The 17,650-nt window shown below is 41.9% G+C and overlaps 1 protein-coding gene across 1 annotated transcript in view; it reads right to left on the bottom strand.

Annotated features, from left to right (window-relative positions):
- The window catches only part of CWC25 (CWC25 spliceosome associated protein homolog), an 86,842-nt gene that overhangs the window by 59,686 nt on the left and 9,506 nt on the right, over positions 1-17,650 (bottom strand). The window contains exons 2-5 of the mRNA XM_069237478.1: positions 12,339-12,511; positions 11,599-11,835; positions 10,922-10,991; positions 531-649 (exon numbers count right to left, since the gene is read on the bottom strand). Coding sequence (XP_069093579.1) covers positions 531-649; positions 10,922-10,991; positions 11,599-11,835; positions 12,339-12,511 — 599 coding nt within the window. The remainder of the gene's footprint in view (positions 1-530; positions 650-10,921; positions 10,992-11,598; positions 11,836-12,338; positions 12,512-17,650) is intronic.

Raw genomic sequence — 17,650 nt, 5'->3', positions numbered from 1 at the left:
CTCTTCTTTTCAACCAATAGTATGTCTAAAATAATTATTTTTTTCATAACTATGCAATACGTTCATTAGTCACAGGTGAAACTGTAGTACATTCTACTAATACAAATTAATTCAACAAGCTACCTTCGAAATCACATATCAAGTTCAAGTTTCAATGCTTCTTGCACACATGCATCTCAGTCTAACTGATCAAAGTAAATTATATATTCCAAACAGACAGCTCCCAGGACATAGCAAATGTTCCAAAGTACATCTAACTTTTCAAAGACGCAGTCAGTGAAAGGGCCACCTCGAACATTCACAATACCAATACACCTCAAATTATGCTACATTTCCTTTCATTTAATTTCAGACACCTGTATAGAACCAATCGAAAGAGATGACAAGGAAAACTGCCGGCTGTAACAAAATATGGTTCATGTAATGTGTTGTATGTTTTATCGAATTCCCCTTGAAAGGACCTAGAACAATGCATTTTGCAGTGTTACATTGTCACAAGTGTGAAGATACATTTTTGCAATATTTCTCACTTTCCATGTTCCCGCTCATCTTCACTGCTAGAGCTGCTACAGCTGTGCTGTTTGTGTTTCTTGTGCTTCTTTTTCTTCTTCTTCTTCTTCTTTTCGGACTTTTCCAAACTATTCTGCAACTGAAATGTTTAGAAGGTGAGTATGGGCCTTGTCACCACTATTTCTTTTCCAGGAAGAAGTTAATTAGCCCTCCTAAAATAACAATGCAAGCAGAACTAATAGCTCACAACGTGGACAATTTATACCAAAACAGAAACATCGGGACATGGACACTCAGTTACCTTTTCTGTAGTTTAACAAAATGAACTTACCCAATGACACAGGCATGAATACACAATTGTTTATTTCTTCTGCCCGAGCAATAACTCAAGTTCATATTATTTACAAGCATGTGGATAATTCTATTTATTCCAATGTAGCAACCTCAAGACACAGTCATCCAATTCCAAATGACATATAGAAAAGTACAATATTTAACTCCTAAATTGAAGTAGTGCCTGAATGTTTTCACTAGGCTGCACGTCTTTCGGAGATCTGAAATACCTATCTGCACTCCCATCTGCCTGCAATGTTCTGAAGCTTCATGATCTGTGGTAGGCCAAGACCTAACCCAGAAGACTGCTAGTTTCAATCCTAAACATCCTTTAAGAGGCAACTTCAGGACAACCTTATCCCAGGATCCCGTTTGTGGAGCCCCACCCATGATCACATAATTTGTGTGAGGTTCCTTAATGACACCATGTTCAGCACAAAAGCCAGCCTTAAATTTTCTGGATGGTCAGATGTCCAAATTAGCAAGTCTTCATTTGGCATATCAACAATTAAAATAAGCCAGCTGTAATAAGCATGAATTGGCATTATAAGTTCTATATAAAATGCATCAAAATAAAGCAGAACGTGCCACAGGTTAGAGTTTTGGCTTAGTGCACTTCTTTCTCTCCACACACCACACTAAGGGCCAGATGTAGCAAGCCGTTTGCATGTCGCAAACTGCAAAAAACGCAGTTTGCGCCATGCAAACGGCCTCCCGCGATGCTCATTCCCAAATTGCGAGTCGGTACCGACTCGCAATTTGGGAATGCAACTCGCAAATAGGAAGGGGTGTTTCCTTCCTATTTGCGACTCGCATTGCAATTCAGAGTTGCTTTGTGACCGCGAATGCGGTCGCAAACCAACTCGCAGTTACCACCAGGGTCACACTGGTGGTAACTCATTCGCAAAAGGGAATGGGTCCCCATGGGACCCCTTCCCCTTTGTGAATGTCGACAAAAATATTTTTTCAGAGCAGGCAGTGGTCCTATGGACCACTGCCTACTCTGAAAAAAATGAAACCAAATGGTTTCGGTATTTTTTTCATTTTGCAACTCGTTTTCCTTTAAGGAAAACGGGCTGCAAAATGAAAAAAAATACTGCTTTATTTAAAAAGCAGTCACAGACATGGAGGTCTGCTGACTAAAGCAGGCCACCATCCCTGTGAGTGCAGGGACTCGCTATGGGTTGCAAAATGCGACCCACCTCATGAATTATGATGAGGTGGGTCTTTGCGACCCCATAGCGAGTCGCAGAAGGTGTCTGAAACACCATTCTGCATCCGATTTTGCAACTTGCAAATTGCGAGTCGCTCAGACTCGCAATTTGCAAGTCACAAAATCGTATTTTGCTACATCTGGCCCTAAGTCACAGACATGCTTGTGCTACGCTTAACAAAACAAACCAAAACCCACCTCCAGAGCCTCCAATCTGTTCTTTGGTCAACATGGAGTCCATCATACTCAAGAAAAAAACAAAACCCATATAATTCACTATTAAGAAAGAAAAGCTCAATGAAATCAGAGATCCCAACCCAATGAACAAAGGGGCTAAAGCAGAGATCAGTGTCTGATCACTAGATGAAATCATATTATTTTGAAGGAAAACCAACAAGAACACAAGGACTCAAAAAGTTAGTTATCAGTTCATGAAAAGTCAATATGCTGGTGCTGGTCACAGTAAAAGGGGAGCAGAGGGCCCTACTTGCAAAGCTTTTGTAGATAACTCTCTCTCTCATTGATCAAGCTCTGCCACAACACCTTTCAAAGAAAACTGTATGCATGGAGGCTTGACAGGATCCCAAATCAATGCTCACAGTCTAGACCCAGCAGTGCAAGAACATGGCAAACACAAACCAACATTAAGAGTGACTGAGCTTACCGAATCAGTAACACAGAAAATACAAATTTAGAGATACAAACCTCAGTAAAAATAATGGGAACAATGATAATGAAATCAGTGTTGAGGATTGTGTATGCAGAATTAGGCCCTTTCCTGCTCACAATGGTCCACTGACAGCTTTGGATGAACGACATATGGATCATAGTGCCACCCACTATAATTACTGTCTGATAAGAAAGCGCTCCTGATGTCAGAAATATACCTCCAAGCTGCTGAATACTATAAATGCATAGATTTTAACAAAAATATCAATATTTTCAAATGAAAATATATAAATCACATTCCTCGTACACTCCAAAAGACAGGTGTAAAACACAAACTGTTTGTTTGTGGTCTTGCAGTTATTACAGCTTCTTCAGTTTACATTTGATTAGTACATATGAAAAGGGAACAAGGTAAGAATGCGCTTGGAAAATCTTAAAATTGTAAGAAAGCTGGCCAGTGACAGAGTAAAGGGATAAAGGAACATGCCAGGTTCCACATTTTCATTACAGATGCAACAAAAATCACTATAGGCTCAATTTTAAACAAATTTCTCATGAAAATCCCAAAGGACAAACACTAATACAAAATGATCCATAGGGAGTAAGCTGGACATGCATACTGCTACAGTCTGAGTCCAAGAAGCCCCACCAGTTTCTACCAACTACATGAGAGATGCCACAAAAGTTATAAGAATGCGAGTACACCATGACTAATCCAAGAGATAGAGGCAAAATTGTGCAGCACTGACTCCCTTCTGCTTACCAAGAGAGCTAAACCTTCTTGTTCAAAACTTGTGTATTCAAGTATCTAAGCTGTTGGTAGAAATAGCCTCCCCACCACTAACTACAGGGTACTTAGGGCATGATTTCGAATTTTGGCAGCTGGGGTTACTCCATCACAAATGTGACGGATAGCCCGTCCGCCGCATTACGATTTTATTATATCCTATGGACATCGTAATATGGCAGACGGAATGACGGAGTAACCTGTCTGCCAAACTCTAAATCAGGCCCTACAAGTTCATATCTCAACTAACTAATAAATTCCAGGAGTTAACATGGCCCACTTTGAACTTGTAGATTTTGGTTCTACACTGAACAAGTCAGTTGCCATGGAGCTTGCCGGACATGACAGTTCTCACAAGCCTTTTCTAGTTTCCTACATGAAATGACTTAAGAAAAGGAAACCAGATACAATCCACAGCTGCCTCATATATGTATATCAAAAATGAGCACACAGCGTACATAGAAAGAGAAAAGCAGGCAGTCAACCACATTGTTAATGGAAGATTTCACAGGTGAAACTTTGGACATACTGCATCATGGAACTGAACTGATGAAACTGAAGAATGCAGATCTGGAAGGGCATCCACGTTGCAATAATGTGCATATCTTAGGAGTAGTAGAATTGGAAAGCGCAAGTAATATGGGAAAGGTTGTTGCACAACTGCTAATCCCCTTTTGGATGACACACATTTGCCTCTGTGTTTATTGTTCAAAAGGCACATGGATCCCTAAGCTAACCCATACCTTCAGCACAATGGCTCACCCATTGCTTTTTATCCGGACTGCAACATTAGTGGTTCAAGAGAAGCCAAAAGGTCATTTTTTGGAAGTCAAGAAAAAAAATGAGGTTGAAGTCTGACAAATATTTAATTATGTACCCGGCTAAGTGGAGAACTGACTGTAATGGAAAAGCACATTTCTTTACTAAGCTGGAGATAGAACTTGCATATATAGCGAAGTCCCTGAATTCTACAGAAAGATTTAAATATGTACATGGCAACCCGAGCTCTACTCAAAATAGTAGGAAAAATGGCACAACTGATGTGAGTGACAATGACTCATGTTTGAATGCCACTGTGTCTTGCAATCAGGTTCTTTAATGCACCCAAAAAGAAAAAAATCAGAATAAGACTATAACTTAATTCATAAATATGATACTTTTGATGTGGGAGAGTTAATAATATCAGGTAACCGGATACTGCTAAGATTAGATGTTGGTTGTTTATCCTTATTCAATGTTCGCCTACCTAGGCGTCAGCTATTGGAAAGTTTATTTTTTCTTATGTTAAATGAGCTGTTCTGGGTAAGTTTTCATAACAATAATGGGTGATATTATCCAGCCTGGTCCATTTTAAGGCACACCCCAGCAAAGAGCACAACCACCATGAAGATGTAGATCACTTAGTTAATTTTGCTTTTTTTGTTCTAGGGGTTGGTTATTCAATGACGATGAGGGTTGTCGTAGGTGGGGGTGGAGTTTTGAGTTTGTGGGGACCCTTTTTTGCTTTCACACCAGGTTGGCACTGAACAGACATGCCAGCAGCTATAAACACATACTGAATACACTACATGATTCACAATACATTAAAAGTAATCAGTTGGCATATATGTGGTATTAACAATCCCTGTAAGGCCCGCCATGATTTACCCTATCTTGATTGTCATAAAATGTATATTACTTTTCTTTAGGAGACGTTTCTCTGACAAACCACCTTTGACTCTGCATGGGGACAAGAACGTTATTTCTGATCGTATTTCACATATTCCAGAGGAGTGGAGCTTCTTATACACAAGTTGGTTCATTTTATATTGCAAGAGTGGGCAGAGGGCCAACAGGGAAGGGTTGTGATAGTGATGGGACGAGTTAATTCAGTTCCACTTAGACTGATAAATGTTTAAGGTCCGACTGTTGATGCCCCAAAATTTTTGAAGTTATGCTTAAACGTTGTAGATTTCTGATATTACAATTTTGTGGGGTGGGGACTTCAATTTAGTGTTAATGCCACAGCAACACCGGTATGTGCAGTCCGCCTACTAAAGGTAGTCTAGCTATACAATCCTATTATTACAGTTTCTTGTGAAGCGCCTAGCTACCTGATAATGGGCTTCCCAGCGCTAAAAAGGAAATTAAGGTAGTTGAACAGAGGACAAGTATGGCTGCCCTGGCTATGCAAACAGATAAGTATTCATGTCCTTCCTGAATCTCAGCAGATTACCACTGGTTCTAAGATGAATTACAATCTGATAGCTGTATGGAAAGTAATGAAACCTGCAGTGTCTGAATACATATAATAATACTTGACAGGCATGACGAAAGGAGAGGTAACTATTTTCCGACCAGCACAGTTAGATCATTTGCCTATTGTGCTGCAGTTAATGATGTAACCCACTCTCAAAAGGTTAAATACTGGAGGTTGATAGAAACAAAATTGCTGGAAAATTTCAATCTGGCATTAAATCAAGCATTCTAGAACATTTTTGTTTTTAACAAAGGGTTTGTGATGAGGCAGAAGCACTGTGGGAAGCATTCACTGTGTACATACGTGGGATATGCATTTCTAAATAAGCAGATACCCTTAGATTATTGTCTACACCACTAGAAACACTGGAAAGGGAGCTATAGCGAACTGAAATGTCTTATGAGACAGCTAAAGCTAGACATGTAATGAACAAAACACAGAACACCCTGAACACTTTTAAGGAGGCTGCACATCGGGATGTGTTCTATCTTGGCAAGCAGTCTGGGCTAGAACATTCGGGAAGGGGGGGTTGTCCAGGCAGGACGTTGTCAAGGATTATGAGAGCCTGAAATAATCAATTTCAGATCTCATGTATCACTACTGATGCAGTTACTACTGTGAAGTCCTCTCTGGATATTCTGTCAATATTTAAGCAATACTATGAGAAGTTGTACTCTGCTTGGACTAATTTCACTGCTGGACAAATTACTGAGTATCTGGATAATATCGGTCTTGCTCGAGTGATAGGTTAGATGCATGAGCTTCTCAACTCCGCTCTTATAGCTGAAGAACTCAAAGCATCAATTGCTGGTTAAGCCATTGGCAAGGCACCAGGAGGCAAAGAATATTCTGATATTTTAAAACCTTTTTGCTGGAAGGGTATGGGTAGATTGCCCGCTTCAATGATTAAGTGCTGATAACTGGTCTTCCTAAATTGGGGCATGACTGCCATCAATGATCCTCACATAGACCACTTTCGCTTTCAAATTGTGAAAAAAAGATTCTGGCCAAGATACTGGGGTCGAGGGCTGCAGCCTTCAAAGCAGCTTCTGGTGCTTCCTGAGCAATCAGGACATATATCCCAATGGTCAACAGTTTTTAACATACGCACTTTGATGGTTGTTTTACACTCGGTGGGGAAAAAAATCCTTCTACTGCAACCGTCCTTCTAGAGGCTGGAAAAAAGTTTTTAATGAATGGGACAGCCCATTTATAAAGGAGGTAATGCAATACATGTGGCTTGGCAAGTCTTGTTCTTTTAGACTTGATACAGGACCTGTGGCTCATGTGAGGATTAATGATCTCTGTGCAGATGTCATAGGGGCAAATGCCAAGGATGTCTGTTATCACTCCTGCTATTTGCTTTAGCTATTAAACCGACAGTGTGAGGCTCACCATCATAGTGGTATCTATGTATAGGGAAGATACTTGTTTGTATCTTTATATGCCAAGGATATAATACTATATACTCAAAACCCAGAAATCAATATGACTCCAATTATTGTAGATACACTCATACTTTGCAGTTAAACCAAATTGTTGATTAACTGGAATAAATAAATTATATTTCCACATAGAGACAGCTCATATACATTTGAAGGAGAATATCAAATGGACAGGAAACAGAGTGAAATATTTATGGACGTATGTGACTAGAGATACGACTGAGTTATGCAAAGGGAATTTTGGAAGACCATTGGAACATTTGAAACAAAAGTTCAGCCTTGGCTAGTTCGTCTTACATTGTTGTTAGGGAGGATATTGTTGAATAAGATGGTTTGATGCTGAAATTTTTATTTCTCGTCACAAAAATATCCCAATCCGCACTACTGCTGAATTTTTCAGACAACCTAAGCGAGTACTACTGAGATTAATATGGGTCGTTAAACATGTGTTCGTTGGGAAGTGCTTACACAACTGATGACAAAAAGTGAGTTAACAGTAGGCAATCTAGTTTTATATTACTTAGTAGCACAGGCACAATTTCAAATACCGGTTTGGTAAGCAGCCTTCAATTATGCATGTGAGGGTCAAATGTAGGGGGGCTGAACCCAACTTGCTAGCATTGTTAATTTGCATGAAACCTACTTTTCACAGGGAGGATGTAGATGTGGTTGGGACAACCAGAATGGCCTGGTGGGAAACAGCAGGAGATGAAATACCATATTCCCCTCTGTTGACCATAGTTTGTAAAGCTACTGGAAATACATTAAGGGACAAGAGCTTCACAGTGGTAAGTGATCTTTTTCCGAATGGTGCGTTAATGGGTTTCCAGGAGTATAGGACTAGGGAAGGTAGTCCCATTGGCAATTATGCTCTACTAAAGACTGCAAATGGCAGCTAAATCGACACATCCCGATGTCCCTCAGTCATCTGTAGAACTGGCCTTACTCAACATGGTTCTGCAAGGTGATATGGTAAAGACCATCACCTTCATGTAAATCGAAATGGTGAATTGTGAAGTGAAACAAGAATATATAGCTAGGCGGTCAAGAGAGAATGAATTAGGACAGTCGTCTGACGCTTTCAGGAGGTATGGCTGTGCTCAAATTAAATAAGAGCCATTTAATAACAAGCACAAATTAATACAATGTATCTTTGAGCACATCTATATTTTACACTAGAATGCATGGTGAAATTCTTCCCAGGGGAATTGTTGAATGTAAAAAATGTAGAGCAGATAATGCTGGGTTTTTACACATGGTGTGGTTGTGTCCAGTGGTTCTAGAATTTTGGCACAAAGTGCTGAAATGATAGGGGAAGTGATCAAGAGTATTCTTGCCGCAACAGTCACTATGGCTCTTTTGGGACATGCAGAAGCTGCACCCCAAAAACGTTTGTTATTTTGTATCTCTGATATTATTTGGCAATGCACTGATTGAGTTCAAAATTGTTCAAGTATGAAACGTGGCTTAAAGACTTATTGTACTTCGAAGAATGAATGAATAAATATGTTGCTACCACTCACCCTACTGTTCGCTCAAAGGCCACTATGTTCTTATCTACTGCAACGACAAACAGACTTGAGTAATTCTGTGCTCTGATCAGTCTAGGATACGACTGCATGTTACCTAAATCATGGAAGTGGGGCAACAAATAAGTTAGTGACTATTTCTATCGATTGTTATTGAATGGGTAATTACTTGAAGCATTAAAATATGATTTTGTAGCTGTCTGTGGTGCTTCTGTAGTAGCAGTAAACCCTAGCATCACAACTGTATATGGGTATGTACTGGAAAATCTAAATTATAACAAAAAAAACACATTATTAAACAATATTCACCATGTGATTTTGGCACCCAAGAGAAAACGCACCTGCAAGAATTGTCAAAAAACAGAGTCCACCAAGATGTATTAAAATGCCCCTCTTTCACAGTCACTCTAAATCTCATAACATTTCTTTCTGACTTACATACCTACGTTGAGCAATCAGACAAAATAAACCTAGTCGCTGATCAGGAGATTTATGAGCGATGTCCACAAACAAGTTTCAGTGTATCATCTTCAGGAAACAACTTGTAGATCTAGGCATCGATGCAGATTTTGATGAGGCCTGTTTGTGCTCCCTATCCTACATACAGTGATTAATACTTCGTTGTCTGCTGTGTAAGTCAGTGAGCAACGGAGATGGCTGCCTCACTGTTTGTTTTCGGCTCTTTCAGAGTTGCAGATGTTCGACTCATTTATCCTCTACAGCCAAGCTTAACTTCAGTGGTCCTGTCTGGCCACTTACTCAAGTCTTTCCGGAGCAAAAGAAGCTCTCTGTCATATTACTGCAGACGACATATGTGCCCTCCTGCTGACCTGCAACAGGACGAGTGGACAAGGCTGTGGCACATACATTTTGTTGCAGACTAGATTGGGCTCCTACACTCTTTTGCATTTAGGAGGCAGTATCTGCTACTCAAATGGGCTTTATACATGTTGTCTTCTTTTGAAGCTGTCTTGCATAATGCATTGGGCACCTACATTATTTTCCCCTTAGGCAGCAGTGTCTGCTACTGATCAATACCGTATTCAGGTTGACTATATTGTGAGCGCCTAGAGCCCAGTGAAAACTTTCATAGATGTTACAATGTTGCACACCTCGGTCATACTGTACACTTGGTGAATTACTGTGCCAAGCAGCCAACCACATCTCCACAATGGACTTTGTGCTTTAGTTTCCAAACACTGAATTCCTGCTGTTGTCACTGCCACTACACAACGTTTCCAATAGTATCCTGGATCTGGCACCAACCACTCAATTAACAGTGTCGGCAGCATGCAGAGTGAATGCACTCCATAAATCCCTATCAGCATAGTGTGGCAACTCACAAATGCATCAGTGCTAAGCATACTATTTTGGGGCACAAAGCACCATACGATTTATCGCCACACTGGTGAAGTATGTTGTGCTCGTTCACTTGCCTTTCACCTAAACAGGGTATCACGAATGAGGGGGAGAGGGGGGGGTTAAAACAAAAAGCATGGTACACAGCACTGTACTTCAAAAAGCTGGAAACCCTCATACCCTGTTTCTTATTAATCTTAGAGACGGACTTCTGAGTGGGTTAGATTACCTTATATCACATGGCACTAGCAGGCAGTATGCATTAAAGCAGGGGGTTCTGAAGCATCCTAGATGTCCATCTGAAGCCCCCGCTGCAAGTGTGTATATAGAGATATAGTTAAACAGACCTTTTGTTCTACTGGACATACCAGATGTCCTTCTGCACGATGATATGCATGAAGATGTAATGGGTTGGATGCTTAAACCCAGAAGGAGCACAGCTTAACTGGGCTGCCCTACCTTTCATAACTTAACTTTAAGTAAGGCAGGGAGATGTGTTTAATACATGTAGTAATTTATACCCACTAGTCAATCAGTCGAATGCAGGAGTGGGAAGCAGAAGTATCGGTCAGATAGCAAACGTTACAGATTCAGGACTAGAGGTACAAATAACCCTCAAGTTACACATTACAGGCTTTGTGCTAAACCCAGGTTACTGAGGTTGTACGGGCTCAGATGAAGGACCTGTGAAATACAAAAACAGTGCACTCAGGCCTGAATATTGTCACAACTCGCTCTAAAGTTTACACATCATGCAAACACATAATCTAGCAGCCCAACTTCTTGGTCCTGCTCGTTATAGCCTTTATTTTTTTTACTTCAAGTGGGGTTTCTTACCAACTCTCTGATCTTCTTCATTTTCACAGGGTTTTTCAGAACCTCTTTCTTCTTCTCCTCTTCTCTTTTCCTAATAAGGAAAAGGAGTAGTGTTAAACAAATTTCCAAGAACTGCATTCTCCTTCTTCACCGGTTGTACACAATGATGGGAAAGTAATTTATCATCCCTCAAAAATTGGGTCTGATGATCTTGAACAAATAACACAAATGAATGTGAAGTGCCTTCACTCCTGAAGGGGAAAATGTCACAAACCGGAGGCCCACTGGCCAGCTGATCATTTTCAAAGTGATTTTCAGACAGTTACAGCCCTATCAGCAGATGACCATACAGTACTGAATATGAATCCACATTAAAATAATTTACATTACTTTTGAGTTTTCACTAGAAAAAGGCAACAAAACATTTTCAAGCACTATATAAAAAAAAAATCTGAATTCTCAAGATCACTGTGCAGAAGCAATGCAACCAGCTGCTTTGCCCTATGTTCAGCTATGGTGCAGGACTCGCAAAACCGAGGTCCTCCACACAGAGCCCAATAAGTAAAGTCCTTACTGGCATGGAATTCAGAATAAAAGAACCAGACACCTAACCTATTTCATGAAAAAAAGGTTCATGTGCCACAATGCACCCGTACATCTGCTGTGAAAGGCCATTATTAAGTACCTGCCTCTGTTACCTGATCATGAAGAGTGGATCCTCACGGATTTTGCTTGCCATATCCAGAGCAGAGTTGGCTCCAACAGGAGCAAAGATGGAGCCTGGAAGGAGTCCTGTCTCAGACGAAGGCCCAGCCTCCTTGTCATCCATCTTATCCATGACATATTTATCAACGGGACGTCCAAGCAGGTACTCTTCTCTGTTCACCATTCCACCAGGGCCATGGTACATCCAATCCAGCTTTTCCTCTTTTTTCCTAATAAAAATAAAAAATAAGTAAGTGTGGAATTTTGACCATCGAGGTGTCGTAAGGAAAAAGGATGGTTAAATATTTTAATCAACCAATAACTCTACATTTCATTTACCAAAGAATCCTGCCAATAGCAGACCAAACATGCTGCCAACATAAATGATCCAATTCAATATTCAGGTGGTATTTATCCATATGTCTACTTAGGACATTTTCTACCATGGACAGAGTGCACGGGAAAATAAGAAAACTAGTAACACAAAAAAAAATATAAAGAAAACATGTCAGAACGTTCAACAGAAGTAAGTCAGAGGCAGCCTGTGCCCAGCCCCAACAGTTTGATAGTGTGTGACATTAAGCTAATTGTTCTTGAATAAAAACAGAGGAAGCTGATACTTGCAAAGGTTTTTTGCTAAATGATTAAGGGATTATCACACAACTTTAATGCAAAGACAACTGCACACCAGAAGAGAGGCAAACTGCGGTAAATCCAGAGAGTACAAACATACTTGACGGCACCAACATCCTCTGCATAGCGCTGCATCTCCTCCCTGGCACGTTCATCTCGCAGCTCGCGCTGCAGCTCTTCGATCTTCTTGCGTTCAGCCTCATGTTTCTGCTCTGCCTTCCAAACTTTTTCAACATTGCGCAAAGTCTGGGGGTGCCAGCTTTTCTTGAGGTTCTGAAGCCAAGACAACAAAATACATTATTATCCAGATAATATGTGGATTTTACACCCACTCCACAATGCTTCGCCCACAGCAGCAGAGCTATGCCATAAAAACAGCTTACTCAAAGGAGTCTCTTGAAAATGTCACTAGAAAATAGCTAAACTTTAAAATAACTTTTTTAAAGTACGAGACTAGTGAATGATAAACAAGGAAAGGCTTGAGTACTGTCCAAAGCACACTTAAACTGGGAATGGAGTGAAAACTATTAGAAAGAAGTAGTGGCAAAGCCAATAGGTCCCATCCTATACAAGAGCTACTGGCTTGGCAATGTGTTTTTGCCATGTTGTATACAAGCGTGGCTGCATGGCTTGAAGTTAGTGGCGTGGAGTGTCATAGAATGGAGTGGGCAAGTAGTGTTGTAGAGTGGATTTATTGGAGTAAAGTGTCGTAGTGTAGAGTAAGGGAGTAAAGTGCTGCAGAGTTGAGTAGAGGGGAGTAGAATTCAGTGGTTCAGTGGCAGAGTGTGTTGTACAGTGCAATGCTGTGGAGTGGTGTAGAGCGGAGTGGGGTGGACTAGGGTGCAGTGGATTAGAGTGGACTGAGGTGGTCTGGTGGATTGGATTGGAGTGGGGTGGAATTGGTAGAGGGGGTGGATTGGACTGAAATGGGGGTGCGGTAGATTGAGGAGGATTGGAGTGGGGTAGATTAGATATGATTATGGGTGGGTGTATTGAAATTGAGTGATAGAACTGGTGTGGGTGGACTAGATTGGAATGGGGCTGTTTGGAGTGGGGTGGATAGATTGGACTGGAGTGGGTGGATTTGATTGAGTGGGATGGAATAGAATAGAGTGGGGTGGATTAGACTATATTGGGGTAGATTAGACTGGAGTGAGGTGGTCTGGATGGACTGGACTGAGTGGGGTGGATCAGATTGGGGTAGAGTGGGGTGGGGTGGATTGACTAAAGTGGGATTAGTTGGAGTGGGGTGGACTGGATTGAAATGGGGTTGGTGGATTGTACTCTGGGGTGGGTGCATTGGACTGGGGTGGGGTGCACTGGAGTGGGGTGGGTTATACTGGAATGGGGCAGGATGGATTGGATTGGGGTGGGTGTGTCTGTGGTGGGTTCACTTTGGGTGGACTGGGGTGTATAGGAGTGGGGTGGACTGTATGGAGGTGAGGTGGATTGGAGTGAGGTGAATTGGATTAAGTGGGATGGATTAATTGGGGTTGGTGGAATGGAGTGCGGTGGATTGATTGGCGTGGATTATAGCTGAATGGATTGGAATGTAGTGGGATGTACTGAATTGGAGTGAAGTGGATTGAATGGACTGGGGTGTTGTGGATTTTTGGAGTGGAGTGGATAGGAGTGGGGGATAGGAGCAGGGTGAAGTGAACTGGATTAGAATGGGGTGGATTGGACTGGAGTGGGTGGATTGAGTGGGGTGAATTGGACTGGTGTGAGGTGGATTAGACTGGAGTGGAGCAGATTGTTCTGGATTGACGTGGAGAAGATTGGAGTGGGGTAGATTGTTTTGGATTGGAGCAGATTGGAGTGGGGCAGATGTTTTTTAGCTTGGATTGGGGAAGATTGTAGTGGAGCAGATTGTGCAGGATTGGAGTGGGGCAGATTGTTCAGGAATGGAGTGATCATTATTATTCTACTGCTGTGATTATTGTAAAGAATTGCAGGTGTTGCTGCATTTGAAATAAAAGCTCACGTTATTCTTTCCATGTATGAAACTTGGGAAGTGCTTTAATAAATTCATTACTCAGACTTAGAGTGCTGCATTCTTTGCATTCCTTTAACTGTGTTCCCTTTCAGCGTGAAGTAAAGCAGAACATAAGGGTTTATGATGGGCCACACAAACAGAAAAGGGTTAAAAACACATTTAGGAACAAAAAAGGGAATATGTACTGTATGTTAACAGTGCAGGCCTAGAGTTAGTGATGGTAACTATGTATAGGGTGCGGGGGCAACAAGACAGGACAAAAACCACCACTAAATAAGAATTATGCAAAATAGTTGAATAAACATGGATTCACAGGCAATGTCCTTCATTGGTTCTTCTCCCAACTTTCCAATCAAGACCAGTTTGTTACCATGGGTATCTCCAGGTCCCAAAATATCCCTATCACCTGTGAAGTACCACAGTGTTCCATATTGTCTACTGTCATCGTCTTCCTCTACATAAAGCAACTTAATGGTATATTCAAAGATAACAGCATCAAGATTCCCCAATATGCCAATGATACACAATTCTACTTGAAAGTCTCCTGTGATTCAGGCAGTCAAACATCTCAAACACTGCCTGCACATCATCCAGACCAGCACATACATGAAGCCCAATCCAACCAAGAAATAATTCCTGATATTTGCCAAGAACAAGAAACAGTACAAGTCTGCCTCAGTGACATTAACCTTGATGCCTTTGAATCCCAACTTTAAACGGATACAAGGTCCCTTAGGTTCACCCTGAACACCAGCCTCAATCTGTGGAAACAGACTGCCAAAAAACCATAGACGGTCTGGTACCAGGCCGTCTATTGTGTAAAGACAGTGAACATTTTTTTTGCAGAAAGCAACATCTAAACTGCTGTTCGAGCCCTTGTACTCTTGCACATTGATGGCGGTAATGCCCTACTCCTGGAGAAATATATTTACATCACCCACTAACTTCATGCCTGACCCACCATTTTCAAAACCAGCTGCATCTTTTACAAAGCCATCACAACTAGCACCCCAGCTTATCTTGCAGATATCTCACCATATCTGGTGGTTCTCAGCACACACCAAGCCAAGATGCCATTAGACTCCAGGCTAAGAAGTGTAAAACTAAAAACACAAGGCAGCAGGCCTTTTCCAGCTTTGTACCCAGGATCTGATACAACATCCCCATATCCATCACGACGGCCCCAAAACTGATCCAATTTAGGAAAGAGTTGAAGACTCATCTATTTAAAGAACACTACATCACAATGCATTAACTGCCCTTAAGCCAGCTACCTCTCCTATCACTCATTGATGTTATGCTTGTCTTTAGCACTGTACAGTGTTCCACTGCCTTTTGGTTAGGATTCCGCTTTAGAAATGTAATATACATAAACACTTCACATTGGCTGCTGAAGTGGTATATCAAAGTCCTACAATGACAAAAAAAAAAAAAAAATTACGGTGAAGACGATAAATAATCCCATGAAAAACCATCAAATCAGTAAGGTTTACTAGTGAGAAATATTGTCTCTCAAAGCTTCACCATGACTGTAGGAGCTGTAAGGCAGCACCTTTCAGAGGAGAATAGTAGAGTGAGTCTCCTTACATTGCTATCACCCAAGTTTAGTCTTTCAACAGGAGAATTCCCTGCCACATAGCCCTTATCTACTATCCCCAAATGCCCATCTGCATATTCAACACACAAGACATATTAATTTCACACATTGACAATGGAATGTACTAGTGACTGTTCTCCTTAAACCTCAACTATCCGCCCTTAAGCAGCCCTCAATGCTGCAACCTAACACAAAACATTCCCCGCACATCACGCCAGTCCTTCCATCCCTAGGTTGGCTTCCCTTGGAAAGCTGCTTTGTGTTTAAGACAACCGTCATTACTGAAAAAAGAGGAGTCTAAAAGTGGTGGTTAGAACAAGGTTGTCTACAAGCTTGTTGTAGAAAAGGAATGTTTTTACCATCAGCTTTCCTTGATAGGCAACAAGTGTCTAACAAGAGAACTGTGAACTCAAATATTACAGTAGAACGCAATTCCATTAGAAACTAGAATTAGCTGCTAGCTGCGCAAAATATCTTTTTCTTTTGTATTTGTTTATTGATTATTAAGTAATAAACATACAACAATGCAACAAAAGACAAGCCCACAGAGCATGAATACAAAGGCTATATTGGATTTCGTCCCCACCCTGACACCGGGACACAGTCTATGAGGAAGGCACAGACGCTTCTCTGCTCAGGTACACTGCATTAAAGTCCTGCAAAGTCGCCAGCACTCTCCCAGTCTCAGCAAACTGTACATTGCAAACACTTAGTCCAGGCACGGGGCCTTCCACAAAATGTCCGTAGGGCTAGAAACTAAGTACAAAACAGCAGATAAAAAAAGAAAACGGAAGGCAGGCAGAGAAAGGACACAGAGGAGCACAGCCACTATCATCTTCGCACAATTCTCAGCGTGGGACAAAAACAGTGGGAGATAGAGTCACCTAGTGCTTGGGCAATCATGTAGCACAGGCACAGCCTCACTGCAAAGCCTCCAAAAAGGAGCGCAGCGGAGCCCAGATATCCTTTGGTCTGGAACCCTCCAGAATCAATTCCCCAAAAATCATCAGCTGTTCTTGACAAAAGGAGGCATCACGCAGCCAGTCGGAACCATGAGGGGCCCGCCCCCGGCCCCAGCACATGGCAACCCTGCGCTTAGCCAGCAATAGGAGCAGGCCCACCAGCCTTCTGTGAGTCAGCCGAACCTCATCCACACACCCAAGCAGCACTAATCTGGGGGATATAGGCAGCTCCAAGCCAGTCATCTCCGCAATCATGCGCATTACCTCCACCCCAAAAGCATCAACCTCAGCACACTCCCACGCAAGATGCAAGAATCCAGCATCAGGGGCGTGGCACCGTATGCAGCACGCATCCGCACGCAGGCCCAAAGAGCAGAGAACACAAGGGGTATAATATAGGCAGTGCAAAAACTTGAAATGGATCAGATGCAGCCTATAACTGGGGGACAATGCTCTCATATGCGCACAGCATCTCCGCCACGCCTCCTCAGAAATAGGCTCGCCCACATCCGCCTCCCATCCTACCCTAACAGAGGCTCCAATTTCACCTCGCCGCTCCTGAATGCAATTGTACAGTTTAGTAATTAATTTACGCAGCGACTGAGCACGGCACAATACCTCCAGGGCCTGACATTCCGGTGGAGTCTCGGGTAGTCCAGAGAATCGAGCACGCAGCATAGCGCAGACACATAGTACATACATCCGCCGCAGTGCAGTGGCGCGTCCATCCCCAAGCGCATCTCCGGGAGAGATCAGTCGACCATCCACAAACCAGTTGCCCAATTCTGTTAAGTTTGAATCCCGAAGAAAGTCATGCAACCTCACATCACGAAACATCCGAACATGAGCAGCAGCAA

Source organism: Pleurodeles waltl, chromosome 6 (genome assembly GCF_031143425.1).
Source record: "Pleurodeles waltl isolate 20211129_DDA chromosome 6, aPleWal1.hap1.20221129, whole genome shotgun sequence".
In the NCBI taxonomy this organism is placed as follows: Eukaryota; Metazoa; Chordata; class Amphibia; order Caudata; family Salamandridae; genus Pleurodeles; species Pleurodeles waltl.
This window is presented reverse-complemented; position numbering and strand designations above follow the sequence as displayed.